The sequence below is a fragment of the Eschrichtius robustus genome, chromosome 7 (genome assembly GCF_028021215.1).
Source record: "Eschrichtius robustus isolate mEscRob2 chromosome 7, mEscRob2.pri, whole genome shotgun sequence".
NCBI lineage: Eukaryota > Metazoa > Chordata > Mammalia > Artiodactyla > Eschrichtiidae > Eschrichtius > Eschrichtius robustus.
The window spans coordinates 132,095,913-132,114,618 of record NC_090830.1 but is presented as its reverse complement, the minus strand read 5'-3'; the positions used below and the strand labels follow the sequence as shown (position 1 = coordinate 132,114,618).

The 18,706-nt window shown below is 62.1% G+C and overlaps 2 protein-coding genes across 2 annotated transcripts in view; one reads left to right on the top strand and one right to left on the bottom strand.

Annotated features, from left to right (window-relative positions):
* Positions 1–11,164, top strand: part of FAM53B (family with sequence similarity 53 member B) — a 114,734-nt gene extending 103,570 nt beyond the window's left edge. Inside the window, exon 5 of the mRNA XM_068548726.1 lies at positions 6,930–11,164. Within this exon, the coding sequence (XP_068404827.1) occupies positions 6,930–7,292 (363 nt within the window). The 3' untranslated portion in view covers positions 7,293–11,164. The remainder of the gene's footprint in view (positions 1–6,929) is intronic.
* A 3,486-nt stretch (positions 11,165–14,650) lies between these two features.
* Positions 14,651–18,706, bottom strand: part of LHPP (phospholysine phosphohistidine inorganic pyrophosphate phosphatase) — a 135,179-nt gene continuing 131,123 nt past the window's right edge. Inside the window, exon 7 of the mRNA XM_068548727.1 lies at positions 14,651–15,938. Within this exon, the coding sequence (XP_068404828.1) occupies positions 15,842–15,938 (97 nt within the window). The 3' untranslated portion in view covers positions 14,651–15,841. The remainder of the gene's footprint in view (positions 15,939–18,706) is intronic.

The following is an 18,706-nucleotide window of genomic DNA, read 5'->3' as shown; positions in this document are numbered from 1 at the left end:
GCCCCCAGAGGACCAGGGTTCCAGCCCAGGCTTGTCCAGCCTCTTCTAGGCCGCCATCCTGCCTGAGGATCGAATGTTCTCCTGAGCTCGACCCGGAAGTCAAGGGCACTGGTTGCATATCAACCAGCTGTGGGATTTGGGGCAAGTCTCTTCCCTTCCCTCGGTCTCCGTCTGCCTATCTGCAGATAAGGCTGTTAGACTGATTGGCGATTTGCCCGTTTTTCCAAAAAGCGTCCCCTTTCTCTGGAAGCCAATATCCGAACAGAGAATGGAGGGCTGGGCTGAGAGGGTCCCAATGCTCTGCAGTCCTGTCTCCCTGTGCCTTGACCTGGCCCTTGGAGCACCCAGCTCCAGGCAGCTGAACAAAACCCAGGGCCCGCCGTCCCCTCTGGGGCCTTGGACCCACCTTCAGTGCCCCCAGTCCTGGTGCAGAAGCCGCCCCCAGGGTCCCCATGCGTCCTGGCAGTGCGTTAGCCTTGGTCCTCCCGCCAGCGCCCTGTGTGCTTTGGAAAGGTCCCTCGACTTTTGTCAGGCAAAGAATTCCCTCCACGCCAAGCTGAGAGCGAGGCGGTTTCACAAGTCCTGTCCTGAGTGTGTGCTGGCCAGAATGCACACCGCAGAAAGAAAATGTTTGTTTTCTAATTGTGAGCTTGCCGGGAGGCCCCTTGCCATTGGCTTCCGCACCTTCTGCGTCCAGGCGGGCCATCTGCCGCCCGGGGCCTGGTGCAGAAACAGCGTTTGCCGCAATGTGGCCTGAGCAGAGAGGGGCTCCGGACCACGGGGTTGGCCACCATTCAGAGGACGTGCCCACAGCGTCCCGGGACCTTAGGGCTGTGCGGATACACAAAGTCGAGCCCCCGGGGCCAACCCAGTGGGTCCTTCCTTCCCATCCCACCGGGCTGCACTAGCACCTCCTGTGAGCCGGCCCCTGAGCCAGGCGGTGGGGTGCGGGGTCAGGGCCGCGGGGGACCAGCAGGGGACACGTGGGCTCAGGCTTGCTTCTGCAGGGGATGACACTCCTGCAGGGTTCTAGTGGATGAGGAGGAGCCCGCCAGGTGACGGGTGCTCAGGAAACATTTGTGGCCTCTGCAGCAGTGAGCTGAGGAAAAAGGCCCAGGAAGGCAGGGATTTCCTAGTAACTGCCAGGGCCATCCTTCCACCCCCCCCCCCCAGATATGTCCTGCCCTCCCCTGGCTGTTTGATTCTAGAACCTGTGATCTGGGAAGAACCTCAAGTGTCCAGTGCCAACTCCGAGGTGCTCCCTGGGCCCCAGAGGCTCCTCCCTTCAGGCAACTTCATTTTCTGCTTTCAGGCCTCGGTGACCCCGTTTCCCTATCTGGGTTGTATGGCTGGCGTTGCCCTTCTTCCTGAGCTAGGGAAGCAGTCCAGGCTCTAAAGGGCTGCCTCTTGTGGGGTCCAAAGGTGATAAGCATGTCACAGAGACGGGCTGGGCCCGACACAGACCTGAGTGAGCAGGAAGTGGAGCGGGGCTGGGGCCTGAGCACGGTGATAGGATGCCTGGAGCGTCCCTGGAGCAGGGGCCAGCTGCGCCCACTACCCTCGGCCACCTCCAGCACCTGCCTGACACCCGACACCAGACCCGCAGCTCTGAGCTGGGGCAGCCCACCACCTGACCCTTTGGGCTCTGGGGCTTCCTATGAGAGACAGTCCAGCCTTCATGGGAAATTCAGATTTACCAAAGATGGATTAAAGATAGGCCCCAAATAAGCCGGTGCCTTTTTCTCTTTTCTGAGATAGTTTAAAAAATAAAACCGCCACCCCAGGAAACCGCATGCCTCACCGCCCTGGTTGTCTCTGTGCCAGCTTCCAGCACAAATGAGACTTAGAAAATTTCCAGGCCGCTAGCCACTCTCATGGCCTGGTGTTTTCTTGATACTTGGAGAATTCTGCTCTCATGAAAGTGTCTGCTTGGGGGAGGAAATGCCTCCGCTTAGCCAGGGCCCTAGCCCAGCAGCTTGCATCAGAGTGGCTGCAAGGCTCCAGAAGCCTGGGCCAGGCGAGGACCCGGTCTGCTCGTTCTGCCTGGCTGGTTGGGCTTGTTTATGCCCCTCTTTCTAGAGGGATTTGAGGTGGTTCCCTAAAAATCAGTAACACAGAGAGATCCATGAATTGGATTACAAAGAGGGAGATAGCATTAGAAAGAGGAAAAGCAAATGAGCCAGCCTCAAAGGATGGTGCTGGAAAAGGGAAGCTGGGGGACTCTGTCACACTTCTTGTCTGAGAAGGGGAAGCACACGTGTGCCTTGGGGAGACGTGTTCTGTCCCAGCACGATGCTGAGAAGAAGTTTCACGTGGGCACGACGATGAGGCCCCGGGCTGAGGAAGGAGAGGTCCCAGCAACCACTGATCCCCAGTAAACGCAAGGCAGGCTGGTCCTGACGGGTGGACTCCTGACGGGGTCGGACGGTCAGCCTCTGAGCAGCACCTGGCGTTCCTGTTCCGGAAGGAACAGCAGTACCGATGAGCAGTTGATACAGAGTGCTGTCACCTCCCGTCTTAGGTCGGCTCCTTGGAAGCAGAGCTTCAGCCGGGAATCTGGTCCCAGAGATTAGGAGGCCCTTGGGAGAAACCTGTAGGAAGTGAGGGAAGCAGACAGGCCGGGGAAGGAGCCCTCAGCCTCACCCAGAGGGGCCCAGTAGTGTGAAGAGCGCCTGGGATTTGACCCCCCAGGCCCGGGTCAGCTCCAGAACCCGTATCGGCCAGTCACTGGCTGTGGGCTGTCCCGGGAGGAAGGGGCAGGGGAGCTGTGCCAGGTGCTGGGGAACGGGCTTCCATGGGTGGGGCCCCAGCAGCCCCGCTTCACGTCCATTTTCTCGTGGCACCCTCGCAGTGGCCCAGGGAGGCAGCCAGGCCAGTGACGACTGTTCATTTCCCAAATGAGGCGAATCTTGTCAGTGGAGGAGCCAGTCTTGGGCGAGTTCCTCCGACCCCAGACCCTGCATCCCGCGCTCCTCCCCTGGGCCACGTGCGCCACGCTCCCAAGGCCTTCCCGGTTCAAGGGCAGGATGGGGCCCAGGGAGACGGGAGTGAGGAAAACAGCCTGTCCTCCTTAGGGCAAGACGACCAGGAGAAAGGGGGCTGCCGCTGCCTGCTCTCAGCCGTGGCACCCCACAGTCTGCCTTGCCCTTGGCCCCGGGCTGCCTGCCCCAGGCTGGCACTTGGGGAGGGGATGGAGCTCATGGCCCAAGGCTCGGCAGGGTGGGTGGGGGCCGGCGTGCACAGAAGGACGGGGCGAGTCCGTTAAGTTAATGTGAGGTTCCCGAGGGGGGATTTGGTTTTCAGATTGCAGCTCAAGGCAGAGGTGCCCTCAGCTGGCGAGGGGCTGCGTCCTCCTCGGCCTCTTCACAGTGTGGGCGCTTGGGGCTGGGCGTGGACGGCGGGTGTGGATGGGAGCCGGGCCTGGCCCTCGGGGTGCTCTCACTACCCGGGTCTGGTGGGCCTCTGTCTGCAATGAGGGCTGCACAGAGTTCCAGCGGGGCTGAGCCCAGAAGAAGACTTTGTCTCAGTCCCCAGGGCCTGGCCAGGGGCCTGCCACCCAGAAGGAGGGGATGGGAGCAGATATCTGCACAGAAGGGCTGTGCAGAGAAGGGGCCGTTGCTCCTGACTTGGGGAGGCTGGGTGGGTGGGCTGAGACACTGCTGCCCTGTACCTGAGGCCTGGCAGTTCTGATGGAAGCAACTTGACTTTCAGGGGCTCCATTCCAAAGTCGCTCCAGACTCTAGGACTGGGGTGCTGAGCAGTGTCTCCAGCCACTAGCCTGAGGCCACACGGACGGTCCTCTCTGAGCTTTGTTACCTGGGCAGGCCCGTGCCCAAGTAGGCGGCCCATCCCTGGGCCAAGGCCGGGTCTCAAGAGAACAGAGTTTGGCGTAGGGGGGACTGTCTGTCCCAAAGCAACCATTTCACCCTGGAAAGAGGTGTTCACACAGTGCTTTGAACTTGTTCGAAGCTTTGCAGCTTTCCCCAGACATTTTTGAGGGCACACAGGCCTCCAGGCCTCCAACAGGCCTGTGCAGCATTCTTGCGTGGGAGCTGGGCTTTGGGGAGCGCGAGCCGCCAGGAGAGGCTGGGCGGGACCCTGCCCCCAGGGCCGCGCCCTGGATGCCAACACAGGATGGGCCCTCCTGGGATGGAGCCTGGGCAGGACACACACTGCCCCATTGTGCAGGTCACATTCCTCCCCGGCAGGTGGGGCGTGCCACCGGCTGGGACATTCAGCAGGTTTTCACTGTGGCGGAAACAGCTGAGTTTTGCGTCAACAACGTTTTCAACGTGACACTGGCTTTGTAGCCAAGGAGTAGGTGCCTTTGAGGACTGTCAGAGGGTGGGGTTCAGTGGCATCCTGGGGTTTGCTTGTGACAACATTCACCAACCAAACCTTGCAGCTTCTTGCCCTGCTGCAAAGCATAAAGGACCCAGTTATTCCAGACATTCAGAACGGGGGTCGCCCGGGTGCCCTTGGCCCAGCCCTTATTTGTCAGGTGGGCCAAGGCCCAGAGGTTGGAAGGTCTTGTCTGAAGCCATCAGGCCTGTGTGTGGCGGAACCCAGGACTGTAACAGTCTCTCTGACCTCAGCCCTCGCCAGGGCACACTGGAGGCAAAAGCTGCATCTCTGGAAGGTTCCCGCAAACTGGGGTCCCCAGCACCCTGCTGCTGGCCTGGCTGCTGTTTAACATGATTAGCGCCCAGACACGCGCTGTCATGTTTGCCATGAAGTCAGGCACCCGCCTGCACCTTAGTTAACACATGTTCGTAGGGCTGAGGGCATCAAGGTCTCGGCGTCACCTGTGACCCATTCACGGCACGTCGGGTTTACGCTGGGTGCTATTATTTGTAACGGGTCACACTGCCATTCGTGGAAATTCCTTACACACCGCTGCTTCTATAGGCCCGGGCTGAGCCGTCCTCCCTCTTTCTTGTCTCCCTACCCAGTTCTCCTTTTGGCTGGCTCAGGTCTAGGCCAGTCAGGAGAGTGGCTGGGAGGCAGAAGGGGCCTAAGGGACCCTCCCGTCGCAGGCATCTGGGGCCTCTGCCCACACACGGCATTAGGTTTGTGTTCTGACCTGAGGACACGGAGGATCTTGGGGGCCGTTTTGCACGAGGAGCTGCCTCCGGCCCTCTGCTGTGGCAGCGGAGGGAACGTGCCCTGTGCGGACTGGGGCCTCAGCGAGCCCCACGTGGCCCAGGAGGGGCACCGCGAGGGTCCCCAGTCTGGCTCCCACCACGACCTGGGCCAGCATCTCAGGTCTGATTGGTGGCCCAGCCCTTCTTTCCTCAATCCCAGCGCCCCCCGCCCCGCCAGTACCCCAGCCTCCCTTTCTCAGTTAATCAAAGGATTCCAAGACGAGCAAACCCATCAGAGCGGTCTCCGCCGTGGCGCCGGTGGGGACGGTGAGCGCGTGCACGGCAGGCCCGGCCACCTTCCTCCAGAGAGAGCGCCTTTCATTTTCCATCTGCCAAGCCTGTTGCGGCAGCTGGCCCGCTGTGACAGCAGGTGGTCACCTTTATTTCAAAGTGACATACAGACACTGCCGCCTGTGAAAGGACCGGGGCCCTCGGGACAGGCCTGTGACCTTGGCATTGGCAGACGTGCGGTGCTCCCCGCGCCCCCGAGTCCCCAGCGCGTACAGGGAGGAAGCCAAAGCCCGGATTCCCTCCTGCTGCCTTCGACACACGTCTCTCCTGTCTCGTCCCGAGAAGGCACAGCACTGCTGCTGGTCCTGTTGGGGACCCCTGGGGCTGGGCCGTGGGCACCCTCGTCCGTACAGCTCTCCGTCCTGACTCTGTGCTCAGCCGTGAGAGCAGGTGTGTAGCTGAACCCATCTGTGTGCAGTGCCGGGCCTGCCCCCTCTTGTGAGTGGGTGGCCCCAAGCACCCTTGGGCCGTGTTCAAGCTCTGCCCACCACGGGCAGGCCCTAGGCTGCCTCCTCCAGGCTGGCCCCTTGCAGAGGCAGAGCCTGGCGGGTGCAGAGCCCTTGGCAGCCACATTCTCTCATGGGGGGCTCAAAGGTCCTGTGGGACAGGCAGGGACCATCACTCGCCTCTTACAGATGAGGCAGCCGGGGCCTAGGGAGGCTGAGGGGTCTCTCCGCGGCCCCCAGCTGTGAGCCCGGCCCCTTCCCCAGCAGGGCTGCAGCATCCGTCACCTGAGTGCCTGTTGAGGGCACCAGGAGCCCAGGGCTCAGGTGGAAACCGGCCCCCTGGGTGGCTGTGATGTGCACCATGTGGACGTCAACCCAACCCCCCTGGCCCATGTCCCCTCCTATCACGGCTAGAGGGTGGCATGGGCACCGTGCCCCCTTTGTGCAGCAGTGCGGCCTGGCGGTGTTTCCGTTTGCGTCAGTAAATCCGCTCCTGCCGTGTTCTTCTAATGGCTAAAGAGGCTTCCCTTGTCTGAAAAGACATGCTTTTTATGGAACCCTTATCGCAGGGAATCTGGGTCACTTTCTTCTTTTCAATTTAACAGCGTGACGAGGACCGTTCATGTCACTGAATTTCTGCATGCGTCCGGATTGTTTTCTTCGGATAAAAATTCTAGAAGTGAAATTGCCTGATGTGAGGGGGTTCAGATCCGTTTTCAGAAAGGTTGTGTGTGAAGGGCTCTGGGCGTGCCAGTACCCCCAGAACTGGGTGTTAGCAAGCTAGTCCTCTTTGCCAATTTGCAGATGAATAACTGCACCTCGCATTTTCTTTATTAACATGGTGTTCACCGGCCAGGGGTATTTCTTCATACGTTATCCTTGTCCTTGCCCAGGTCGGGGAGGAGGCCGGGACTTGGGTGGTCTTCCGCTGCCCGGCGGGCCCACCAGCAGATAGCCCCAGGGGCCTGGGTCTGGCTGGCTGGGGCGTGCGGTCCTTGGTTTCCAGGAACGTGACCCTGAGTGACGTGTGTGTCTGTCTCCCCCACAGAACTGTCAGACCTTCAGCAGCCTCAGCTGCCTGAGCGCAGGGACGGAGGACCGCGGCCCTCACAGCCCCTTCGCCCTCCACATCAGCAGCACCAGGTCCTGGACCGCCTTGCTCTCGGCCTCCGGCACGGGGGGCAGGACCCCCGCCGGGACCCCGATCCCCGAGCCTCTGCCCCCGTCCCTGGACGACCACCCCGCCTGCCAGGAAGAGCCGTGCTGCGAGGAGGCGGGTGGCTGCGCCCTAGGCGAGGGCTGCGGCGGGCGTGGGGAGCCGGGCACGGCCTGGCGGGACCGCGGGGCCGTCCGCAATAGCCCCTGCTCCCTGGACGGCGAGCTGGACATTGAGCAGATAGAGAACAACTGAGGGGCCCCGGTCGGCGGCGGGGTGGGCAGGGCAGGGGGTGCGCTAGAATCCACGGGCCTCCCGCCCCCCGCTCCCGCCGGGCGCTGGGCGGGCCCCCCGGGGGAGCCCCGCTCCTGGGCCTGATCAGCGCTTCCTGGGAGGCCTCGGGGCCCAGGAGCGAGCCCACCACCTCCCCAGACGCCGTCCCGCCCGCGGGGTCCTGGCCCAGCACCAGCCGCCTGGCCGGGCCCGCGGTGCAGGGTCTCAGCCTTTCACCAGCACCGCACCCACGCTCCGTGGAGCTGCCACGGCCAGGAGAGAAGCTTCTTGGTTTCGGTCGCCTTCCCCCTCTTTCCCAAGCGTCCCAGCCGTCCCCGCTGGGCAGTCCCGTGGCGCTGCGGCAGGGCCGGCCCGCTCTACGCACTGACCGCCGGCCCGGGTTTCCGTCCGGGCTCGGGTCCCTCCGCTGGGGTCATGGCCCTTCTCGGCCTCCTGCTCAGGTTCAGTGGGGGGGAGTCGGCCCACAGCGCCCTCCCTCCCTCAGTCGTATTCCGTGCCTTCTCTCCCAGGTCTCCCGCTTGGGGCCTGGGCGGGGTCGGGAGAGGCTTCCTTCCGTGGTGACACCAGAACCGTTTAGCCTTAATGCCAAGTGCGGGGGACGGCGGCCCTGGGCTGCCGGGCGGCCTCCACATCTGGACTCTCAGGGTCCAGGGAGCAACTCGGGGCGCTCGTTAGAGGCCATCTAGTTGGGTAGACATTTGGTGGGTCTGTTGGCCGAAAAGGCAGAGCCACGAGCCCCTCCTGCGGCGTGGACGGCCCGGCCCCGGGCTGCCTGCCGCTCTGGGGGCTGCTCTGGCAGGGTCGGCAGCTGGCAGCCATTCTCCGTGACCAACCTGTCACGGAGTGTCCGGTGAGTGGAGCGATGTCACCGTAAAAGGGCGACCTCGTGAAAACGTCCTCAGGAAGCAGGACTTCTGTGCAGGCACACAGCCCCAGGCCCCGCGCTCGTTTCGGGCCGGAGGGCGTCTGCTGGCCGCTCCGGGGCCCCGCCGCCTTCACGCGCGGGCTGGTTGTCGGTGGGCCGGGTGGGCCGGGGAGCAGAGGGCGGCGAGTGCCTCTCCCCGCCGCAGGCACAGAGCGAGACGCGCGCGCACCCTCCCCGGCTCCGGCGCCCCGCCCCCCCCCCCCCCCGGGGTTGCCGAGGAGCCCCGCCCCCCGACGTCTCCCTCCCGGACAGCTCCTCTCCAGCCCCGCGTGCACACGTGCCACCTGGGCTCTGCTGCCTTTGGAATCTGCCTTTCAGCAGCTTGGCGCCTTCCTCAGACGAAAGCAGTTGGGCCGGCTTGTGAGCGAGTGGCCCTTTTTCCCGTGAGGCTGAACATACCTGCGCGTTCTCTGGAGCTCGCTGCCGCGACAGAGGCTCTCTCGGGGTCGCTTTGCTCCTGCACTTCTGTTCACGGCGGATGCCTCGCCACGCAGGTCGGGTACAAGTGGCTCTCGCTTTCTTTCCACTGAGGAGACAGACAGTATTTGGGAAACTTTACTTAAACCTTTACTTTCTTACATCGAAAGCGAGGGGGCTCCAGTTCTCATGTATACTTTGGCTTTTCTTAAAAATCAGCCGTAAGATGCGTGCAGAAAACCCCAACTCCGTGGCCCCCCAAGACCGTGTTGAAAGCCTCAGGTTGTAGAGCGTAACGGGTGTGCGGGTGCTGGGCAGGTCCCTCCAAAGGCACGTTCCCCTGGGGAGCCAGGGGAGTCGGACCAGGCGGCCAGCGGCCCTGGGTGGGGAAGGACGTCTCACCTGATCCCCGCCTGGTGGCTCGTCATCTTAGAGCTGATCCGGAGGAGGCTGGGGCAGCTGTTCGGTGGCGTCCAGGGACCAACGTATGAATTCACAGAGTACGTGCCGGCGCCTCATGGCCTCAGAAAGCCTGGGGTGGGAGGTGTTGACACCTGGCCCGCACCAAGAGTGGCCATAGAGGGCGCGTGCAGGACAGCAGTCCTTCCTGGGGCAGGACAAGCAGGATCCCGCCTCCCTCACCCACCGAGAGGGGCGAGACTCAGCCAGGATGGGCCTTTCCTCGGGGCCGGGAGGGAAGGCACCTGGCGGTGGGTGGGTGTCACAGGCCTGTGGTGCAGGGGACTCCCTTGGACCCTGCCGGTCACCTCCCCCCTTCCCAGGCCTGGTGGCAGGGAAGGACAAGCAGTGGCCCCATCGTCCCCACCTCCCCGCAGGCTGGTCCTATCAACCCAAAAGGCAGAAGGGATCCCAGCCCAAGGCAGGGTTTGGCCCTCTCCAGCCGCCTCAGGCCTCTCTTGGCTGTTCCTGCCCCAACCGAAGCTCCTCGCCAAAGCCCACGACAGCAGCAGGGAGGGGAGAGGATGGCCAGTGACCCCTCTCGGAGAAAGAGATGGCCTTCCGGTGGCTTCATGTCGGTCTTAATTGAAGAGAGCAGACCTCATCTAGAAGGTGCTGCCACGCTGCCAGAGGCCCATCTGTGCTCTGCTCCTCTGGCACCGGGAATTTGGTCTTGGAGGGAGGCTGCCTCTGACCCCAGGGGGCTGCCGCAGGTGGCCTGGTGGGCTCCCCGCAAGCCTCACTTCTGCTGGGGCCCTGCCTCTTGCAGCCCATGAACTCCTGCCTCTGAGGAAGTTGAGAGCCGGGAGGGAGGGCCGTGTCAGGCCGTCCGCGGCCCCGGGGGCCCTGAAGGACAAGAACGGGGTCGTGGATGGGGAGGGGGGCTTCCTGTCGCAGGGCATCCCTGCTCACTCCAGAGGGAGCGCCTGCTAGAGCCGCTGGACTCATGGGCTGCTGCCTGTGAGGGCCGGGCCGGGCCGGGCCGGGGGCCAGGGCCACAGCCTCGCCGTTTACATTACCGCAAACCCTCTTGCCTTACTCACGGTGGAGGCCGGGGTCCAGCGCAGGGCCCACAGGCAGACACGACATCCAGGCCACAGGAGAGCTTGTTCTGATCATGCATACGAATTTTCATTCTCAGAAAGCCTTACTTTTCAGCAAAATTTTTGTAGCAGGAAAGTCTTGTGAATTTGTACGCGGAAAGAAAATTTAAATAAAGGAAAAGTCCACCTTAGAAAAAAAACAAACCCAACATCCAAATGGGTCTCCAGGCAGGGTTGGCGTGTGCGTTTCCGCACTCCGGCTGGCACTGCCGGGGGCCTCAGCGCAAGCCCTGGATGCCCCGCCGCGGGCTCAAGTCGCGTGTGCTCTGGCCTCGGGGCCGGTCACCCAAACGATGACCGCTTCAGGCCCCGCGGCCTGGGGCGCGAGCGGTCCCCCCCCTGCTCCGGGCGCTGGGGCGGCAGCCCAGCCAGGGCAGTGCCTCCGTGTAGGCAGTTGTGCCCCGTCTTGCCACGGCCACACAGTTGGCCAGACCCCTCCCATTGGTGCCAGGGAAAACCATTCCTCTTGAAAGAGAAGAGAAAAAGATTAAAAAAAAAAAAAAAAAAAGAAAAAAAATCCCAGACCACAGCAGAGATCTTGTAGCCTAGGTAGGATAGTCTGACCTTCTAGCATAGTCTCTTTGGCAAAGAAATTGTGTTTCAGTGCCGGGGCGGGGGGGGGGGGGGCGATGTCCCGGGGCGCGGGGACGGCGAGTCGGCGGTCTCTGGGGCCGTGTGCGCTTTCCCAGCTGTACCTCGTGGGCACTGGGGAGCCTCAGGAAGTGTGGCGGCCAGGACGGGCAGTGCTGGGCCAGGCCCCTGCCCGGGGCGAAGCGCTGGGTGCAGAGGCGCTGGGTCTGTCCCCACCTCCACCCACCGCAGCCTGTCCTCCGCATGGGCCGCGACTGTCTTGCACTAGAGCCGCTCTAGTCTCTCAGGAATTGGCTTGTTACTTTTACTGTGTAAATAAAGCTTCCTGGTTCAATACCCAGCTGCTGGGAGCCGGCTGTGTGCTTTCTGTTGGGTGTGGCAGATCGGAGGGTACCCCCTCTGCCTTTGGGACCCTTCGCTCTGGACTGGCACGGGCAGAGCCTGGGCCCTTCTGTCCCCTCCGAGCCTCAGGGTCAGGTCTGTAAAACGGGGCGAGTGGACATCTCAGAGCTGTCAAGAGGCTCAGGTGCAGGAGGCTGTGAGCGACCACGACGGGGGTGCTGGCCACGGCTGTGATCCCGGGGGTGCCCAGCACCGTGGCAGTTAGTACCTGTGTGTTCCGGGTGGAGATGACTGCCAGGCAAGGCCGCGCAGCAGTTGCTCCAGGGTGCACTGCTGCAGGGCGCCTGGCCTGGAGCCCTGTGGGCCTGCGGGGGCCCCCCGCCCACCAGGGTAGCCAGGGAGGGGGCGCAGGCTGGGACCCCACGCTCCTCGGAGGGCAGCACGGCTCGGATCTGTGCTGCTCGCGCCGAGGGGTCGCCAGCGCTCACAGCTCAGCTCAGAGTGGGCTCCAGGGCACACGGTCCCTGCGCCTGGCCCCCAAGTCAGGGACCCCTCGCTAACCAAGCTCAGGAGACCAGGATGTTTGCAGCCTCGAGGACAGGCTTAGGGAGGCTTCTGTCATTTCTGTAACCCAAGGTTGGCCCACATCATCTGACCGCAGAGGTTTTGCCTGGAGATCTATCAGGTCCTGAGGGGATGCGCCCTCTGGGAACGAGACACAAGAGCACCCCATCCAGACTGTTCTTGTTTTCTCTTTAGCAGCCGTTCCTTACTCAAACAAAAAGTTCACGAAGCAGGTGAAGCAAGGCTGCTATGGCTGAGGCTGGGGGTGAGAGGAGCAGCCTTGCAGCCCCGAAGCCCAGGGGCCCTGGGACCCAGCCTCACATCCCCCATGACCGGCAGGGGAGGCTTCCACAGAGTGGCCCCGCATGGACCTACAGCCCTGATAGCTCCTTACCTGCCCCCCTCAGGTGACAACCCTGGCTGTGCTCGGGTCTGGATCTGGGTCTGGCGCCGGCCCTGCTGTCGGGACATGGCCCGGATGGGGCAGAATCTCCCCGGCTCAGCTCACCCAGTGGTGCCTCCCCTGTGGCAGGGGGAGGACAGCGTCTCGGGCACAGGCTCTGGGGCTCACTGGGCAGCAGCTCAAACGCCCTGCCGTTGGGTCCGGCTGCAGGTCTCTGGACCTGGCCCCGCTGTGGACCGCCTGCAGCTGACACGGGCACCGTCTGTGGGCCACCAGGACATACGCTGGCTCCAGGCAGCCTCCTCATACGCAGACAGGGCTTGTAACACTCTCGGGGCTTAAATGAGAGCATCAACACCAAAACCCCCCCAGTACCGCACTAGACAGACAGTACAATCCAGACTGTGTTAAAACATTTATCTCCACGTGGAAAGAGGGGTGAAAGGAGATGCATCCAAATATTAACAGTGGTCAGGCTCTGAGTGACTTGTGTGGTTCCTTTGTAAACTTTTCTGTTAACGTTCCTATAGTAAAACATATTGCTTTTATAATCTTATTTTTTTAAAAAATCAAAACTTAAGAAAAAATGAGATGATACAAAGTGTCCAGTATGTTTATCATCTAAAGCGGGACAGTTCTGAGTGGGAAAGCGGGACCTAGTGGATACTCACGCTGGGTGGGAGGTGGCACCGTGAGCACCCAGCAGGCACCCACGCGTGTCCCTCCCAGCGTCCCCACCCCTGTGCCCCTTCTTCCTGCCGCTGCCCGCCCGCTTCCCCGAGAGGGGCAGGCGTGGCCCAGTGGGTAGGCCAGGCCTTTGCAGGGACCTCGTTCACCTGATCTGAGGAGGAGAGAAGCGCCGCAGCTGTCTGGGCCCCATGTGGTGGGCACACACCTGCCGGTGAGGACTCAGACCCCCTCAGCCTGGCTCCCAGCTCCCGGCAGGGCAGCGAGAGGATGGTGTGGATGTCCTCCTGGTGCCACGCCCCTCTCCTCTCCCGTGCGTGTTTGGCTGGAGCCGCCATTGCCCTGCCCCAGGGTCAGCCTGGGACTTTCTTGGGACCCGGATCCAGCCAGGCCTGGACTTGGAAGCCTCGTAGATGATAAACTCTTGCTGGATTAACCCAGTTTGAATCGGGTTTTCACGCAGGGCTGGTACCGTGTGGACGCTTGAGTTGGGAGATCTGGGGGTAGGTGAGGCCCTTGTGCCCCTGTCTTGCCCTCTTCTCCGCCCCACCCGTCCCTACCCCTTCCAGCAGCTCTGCTGGGTGCCCCCAGAGCCTGGAGTGTCTGCTGGGCCTGTGGCAGATCTGGGGCGCGTCTCCTGACCACAGACAGGTTCTCAGGCCACTGCCAGCCCTGAGCCCCAGCCCTACCCGTGGCCTGTGGCTCCGTATATCTCTGGCCTGAGAACTGTCCTGCTTGGGGGTGGGGAAGGAGGGTGGGCATCAGGCCAGGGCCCGACAGCTGGAAGGACCCAGGGGTGAGGTAGGTCATCCTCACTTCTGGGCAGCCCCCGGCGCGGCAGCAGGACAGGGGTCACCATCCCCAGTGGGGCGACGGGGCACCCTGGCCTGGCCGGGCCTGGTCCCCGGCAGGGCTCAGGGAAGGATGAGATAGCTGAGGCTCGGGGGTACATGGCACCCCCAGAGTAGGGCTGGACCTCAATCCCGAGGCACATTTCATCTCCACTGGGAGGATGCCAGGGCGCTCCTCGCCTGGAAAGTCACAGCCACCGGGGCCACCGCAGGTCATCCCCTGTGGAGGGATCGTGGAAGGGACTAGAAAGGGCATGGGATGCAGGGTCAGACCTTGATTTGAGCCTCGGCTCAGCCCTTGCCAGCCGTCAGCCTGTAGGCAAGTCAGTTTCTCCGCACCTCAGTTTCCTTATCTGTAAAATGGGGAGATGACAGTGTCCACAGAACCCACAGCTCAGGGGGGCAGCGTGTTCTCCGCCCAAAGCAGGGGTCTGCGCCTGCTGCCCCTCTGAGTCCCTCTCCGTCCTCGCTCCCGGGCAGCAGCTCGCAAGGGGAGGCTCCGCTTGTCCATGGAGAGCGGGACCCCCGGCCTCCTTCCTCCAGAACCACACTGCCCTGCCTGCAAGCCCCTGCCGAGGACAGCAGGCAAGGGCAGCCCACGAAAAAGGAAAGAAAGACAAGAGGGAGCAAACCCAACACAAGGCTGCAGGCCCGTCCGCGCACAGTCGCCTCCCGAGCCCCGGTGCCTGCTGCCCGCGCCGCGCTGGTCACCTGACGAGCTGGGATTAGGGGACTGCATCCAGGAGCAGCCCATCTGCATATTTTCCAGCTAACAGGCCAAACGCCCCTCCTCCCTCGCAAGCCAATGACCCGAGCCTGGCCGGTGGCCTCTCATCTTGATGGAAAGACTCGGCCACCACCATTTCTTCGTAATCCTGATTTAACGGCGGCCGGCCTGGCGGGCAAGGCCTGGGGACCGCACAGCCCCCCGCCGGCCCTGGGCTCCCGTGCTGGGGACTCAGGTTCAGGGCCAAGCGTTTTATCATCATCTGCCTTCGTTTAATGGAAATCCTGTTGCGGAAGACTCACGACTTCTTTTCATGAGGAGTCTCCCAAGATTTGTCAGTGGGTTCTGGATGGATTTGGGGAGAAACAGAGCATTCAAGTTATCTGTTCTGCTGATTGAGGCTGAAACCTGAAACTCGGGCTGTGACTGAATCTGGGAAGCCCGCGGCTCACCGCCCGCCACCTCGGGCCGCTGCGTGAGGGAAGGCCCACGCTTGCCCCGTCCACCTGGTCCCGTGGGGCCTCAGTTTCCCCCTCCATTAAACAAAGGGTTTGAGGCAGGCGAGGTGTCTCCGGGCCCTGGCCCCCTGATGTGCAGGGGCTCAAGTCCAGGGCAGGATCAGGGACGGTGCCTCCTCCCCGCCGCCCGCCCCGCGCAGTCAGAGCCAGAGTCAGGGCAGGTCAGGGCAGAGTTGATTTAACCGTTAGTTTCCTGGATGTGACACATTCAAGTCTATCGAGTTGTTAAGGCTCCAGAAGCTACCCTCCACCTGCCGCCCGGATTCCAGAGGTTACAATTCTCGCTCTGAAGGACGGCAGTCTTTAAAGTGCCCCTGGGAGCCGCTCCATTTGGGCTCCAGAGGTGACTTGGGATAGGAAAGGCGGGCTGCATTGTTTGGGGGGGTTCGTGGGGAGCGCTGAGCGGTCCCTCTGACACCAGGTGAGGGCAGGGGCCGCTGGGCAGTCCTGGGGAGGCTGGCTCGGCTCTGGCTGCAAGGACTATGCTCGGGGGTCCCCGCTTTCTCCAGGCGCCTCCCTAAAACTCACGTGCAGTTTGATAAGAGGCAGTGGGCAAACGCCCGAGTCCGATTCGGTAGCGCATTGAAAGGACTGGCCGACGGGAGAGAGAATGGGTTTGGGGATTCAACAGATGTGCCCCACCTCTTGACTTCACTAGGGAAACACAGGCAGGGGATGGGCCAGCAGGTGGGGATCAAACTTTGCCCAGGAGGCTGGGAGATGTGACCGGAGAGGAGGAGGGAAGGGGGGTCGGCAGAGGGAGACAGAGGAGGGGCTGGTGGCTCAGGGGCAGGGCAGCCCAGAACTGCCTGGCTGGCACCCTCTCGCTTGCCCGTCCAGGGCAGAGGGCAGAGGGCAGTGCCTCGGATGGTCTGGGCACAGGGGAGGGTGGCAGGAGGCTAGGGGCCCTCCCAGAAGGCCTGTCACTTGTCCGCGTGCTGCAGCAGCAGGTCCACAGCCTCCGCAAGGTTGTCCACATACCCATCAGCCTTTACTTCCGGGTGGTGCTCGTCACTGGGCCTGCAGAGGGCAGGACCATAGGTTAGTGGATCCGTAAGCCCAAGGTGACCCCTCCGAAGCCACTGCCTCCCAGCATCTAGCACAGGCCTGGCCTTGCCCTCGGGAGACTTGCAGGCCCTTCTGTGCCCCATCAGGCAGGCTGGTCTTGGCCAACGGCTGTCCCTGTCCTCCCCACGCCCCAGGCCCGGCCACCGCAACTCCAGAGCACGCACACCTCCCTCCTGACTGTCCGTCCACCTAGACTCCTCCCTGTGCCCCTCCCGTTGGAAGCTTGCTCGGAGCCCCGTGGCGGTGACCACCGGCCCCTGCTCCGTCCGTGCTGCCAGCAGAAGCATCACGCCTCTGCGAGTAGGGCCCTGAGTTCAGTCCTTCTCTGAGTTTCCTGCCCAAACCCCAGGGGGCTCATGTGCCATCAGCTCAGCTCCCTCAGAGGCTGCTCCCACCCAGCAGGGGAAGCCTCCCGGCAAAGCTGCTCTCTGGCTGAGATTTGGGGGGCTAGAAGCTCCCAAAGCCTTCATCCATCCCCTGCTGTATTCCCTGAGGTCCCGCTGGATGCTGAGGACCAGGGGAGCGAGACCACACGATGCGCGTGGATGCCTGTGGGGTCCGTGCAGCACCAAGGGGACCCCGTGGGGGTGCTCCACGGCGGGGGGCTGCGGGCTGAGTCCTGAAGCAGAGCAGGGCTCCAGGTGGACACATGGAGGGGGAGGGGCTCGGGGTGGGCTCCAGGGAACGTCCCCCAGAGTCTTGACAGTTGCGGGAGGAACTGGGACCTCATCCCGGGGGCAGCCTGGAGGGCTGTGAACCGGAGCGTGGGGTCCTGGTGACAGGAAGGGCCGCCCCACTGCTCGCGGGCTGGAGCTCGGCGGGGGTAGGGGCCACTCCGATTACCCCAAGGTCTGACCCAAGCGCCCTGGGAAAGCACAAGGTGCCCTCCCAGCACCGGGCCTCCACCTCGGAAGCTCCCACCCTGGCCTGGAAGGAAGTGGTTGAAGTTTGGCTCTGACACCATCGTTAAAGTCAAGTTGCCCCTTTTAAGGGTTTGGCATCTATGAAGCACGTGACCCTAAAATGCTGTCCTGGGCAACGGCACCTTTTCTTTTAAAGAGCTTTCAGCCCAGGAGCCTAGAGGCCCCCTCCTCAGAGGCTGCTGAGGCCTGGGACCTGGGCAGGGGTGTAGGGGGAGGGAAGTGCGGATACCCCTTATGACTGAGGAGGGCCCACCTTTCACTCTGCCCGGTCCCCCTTCCTGCTGTAGTCCCCAGGCACGGCCCTCCCGCGTCTCACATCATGTTCTCCTTCCATCCTTGGGGAGGAGGCAGGTGCCCCCCTCTGACAGGTGAGGAAATGGGGGCTCAGCGAGGTTCAGAGACTTGCTCGAGGCCATGCCGCAGGGGGGGCAGAGCCGGCATCTGACCTGGTTCCTCTGATTCCCAGCGGTACTCTGGGTGCCAGAGCCTCCGAGGGCATGCACAGCCACTGGACGCTCCCACCCCCTCCAGGAAGGTCACAGTGGGCAGCGCCCCTTCCACGCAGAGGCCACCTACAGATGCCAGGGCCGGCAGGCATCGCTCCTCTGGTCTTCTCGAGTGTGGCCACCCTGCGGCTCAGGGATCGACACACTCACAGACAGGTGCCGCGGAGGGTACGTGACTCCCCCGAGGGGTGAGGCCCCAAACATGAGCCCTGGGGACAAGACAAGGGGACGAGTGCACAGGGACCCTCACTGCCACCCACAGGATCCGCAACTCTCTCGTGGCAGTGGAGGTGTTTTAAGGGATCGTTATTTCGTTCTTGCCAGATCCAGACAATCTAGCGCACATGGGAATTTAAGATCCACGTTATTCTGCATCAGTGCTGAAATACTCACTTGTTAATAGCGAAAGGTTGTATGTGGCACACACTCTGGAAAACCACGTGGGTACCTACTTGTGACACACAATTCCACTCCTAGGTATGCAACACAGCAAAAGCGCATCGACATGTTCACCAAAGACATGTACTAGAATGTTCCAAACAGCTTCAGTCGCAATAGCAAAAAGGCAGAAACCGCACAAATGTCCATCAGCGGGAGAACAGGGAGACAGAGGGTGGCACATGCACACGTCAGAACAGCCCAGGACACCACCGCCCACAGTGAATCACCTGCCACGCTGCAGTGTCCCTCCACCGCCCCCCACAGACATCACGACGGGCAGAAGGACCAGGCGCGAAGAACCCAGACCAGACGACCTGCTTGTGTCAGGTTCGGGAACGGGTACACCAGCCTCCCGTGCAGAGGCCAGAAGATGGTTCCTTCCTGGGGGAACGGGATGGGGGTGCTGGCACTGTTCTAGATCTTGCCCTGGGTGGTGATTACAGGGGTGGCACATGGAGGAAAATGCATCACATTCTTCATTTTCAGTGCACTTTGTATGCACATAAACATGCATATGTAACATACTCTTGAGGTATATGTTATACCTCGAAAATTTAATTAAAAAGGTCGCATATAATCTCACATATACAAGGTGTCTATATTTCCCATCACTGCGGCTATTCTCTACGGCCTATGGGTCAAATTCCTCTGGCAGCCTGTTTTTGTACAACCCTTGAGCTAAGAATGGTTTTCATATTTTTAAAACTTTGTAAAAAGAAGAAAATGTGCAACAGAGACCACAGGCGGCCTGCGAGCCTCAGCCAGCTGCCCCCTGGGCCTCTGCAGCAAAGGCCTGGGGAGCCCTGGTCCCGGCCGTCCACCCTCCGTGGGCCCCTTCCTTTCGGTCCTC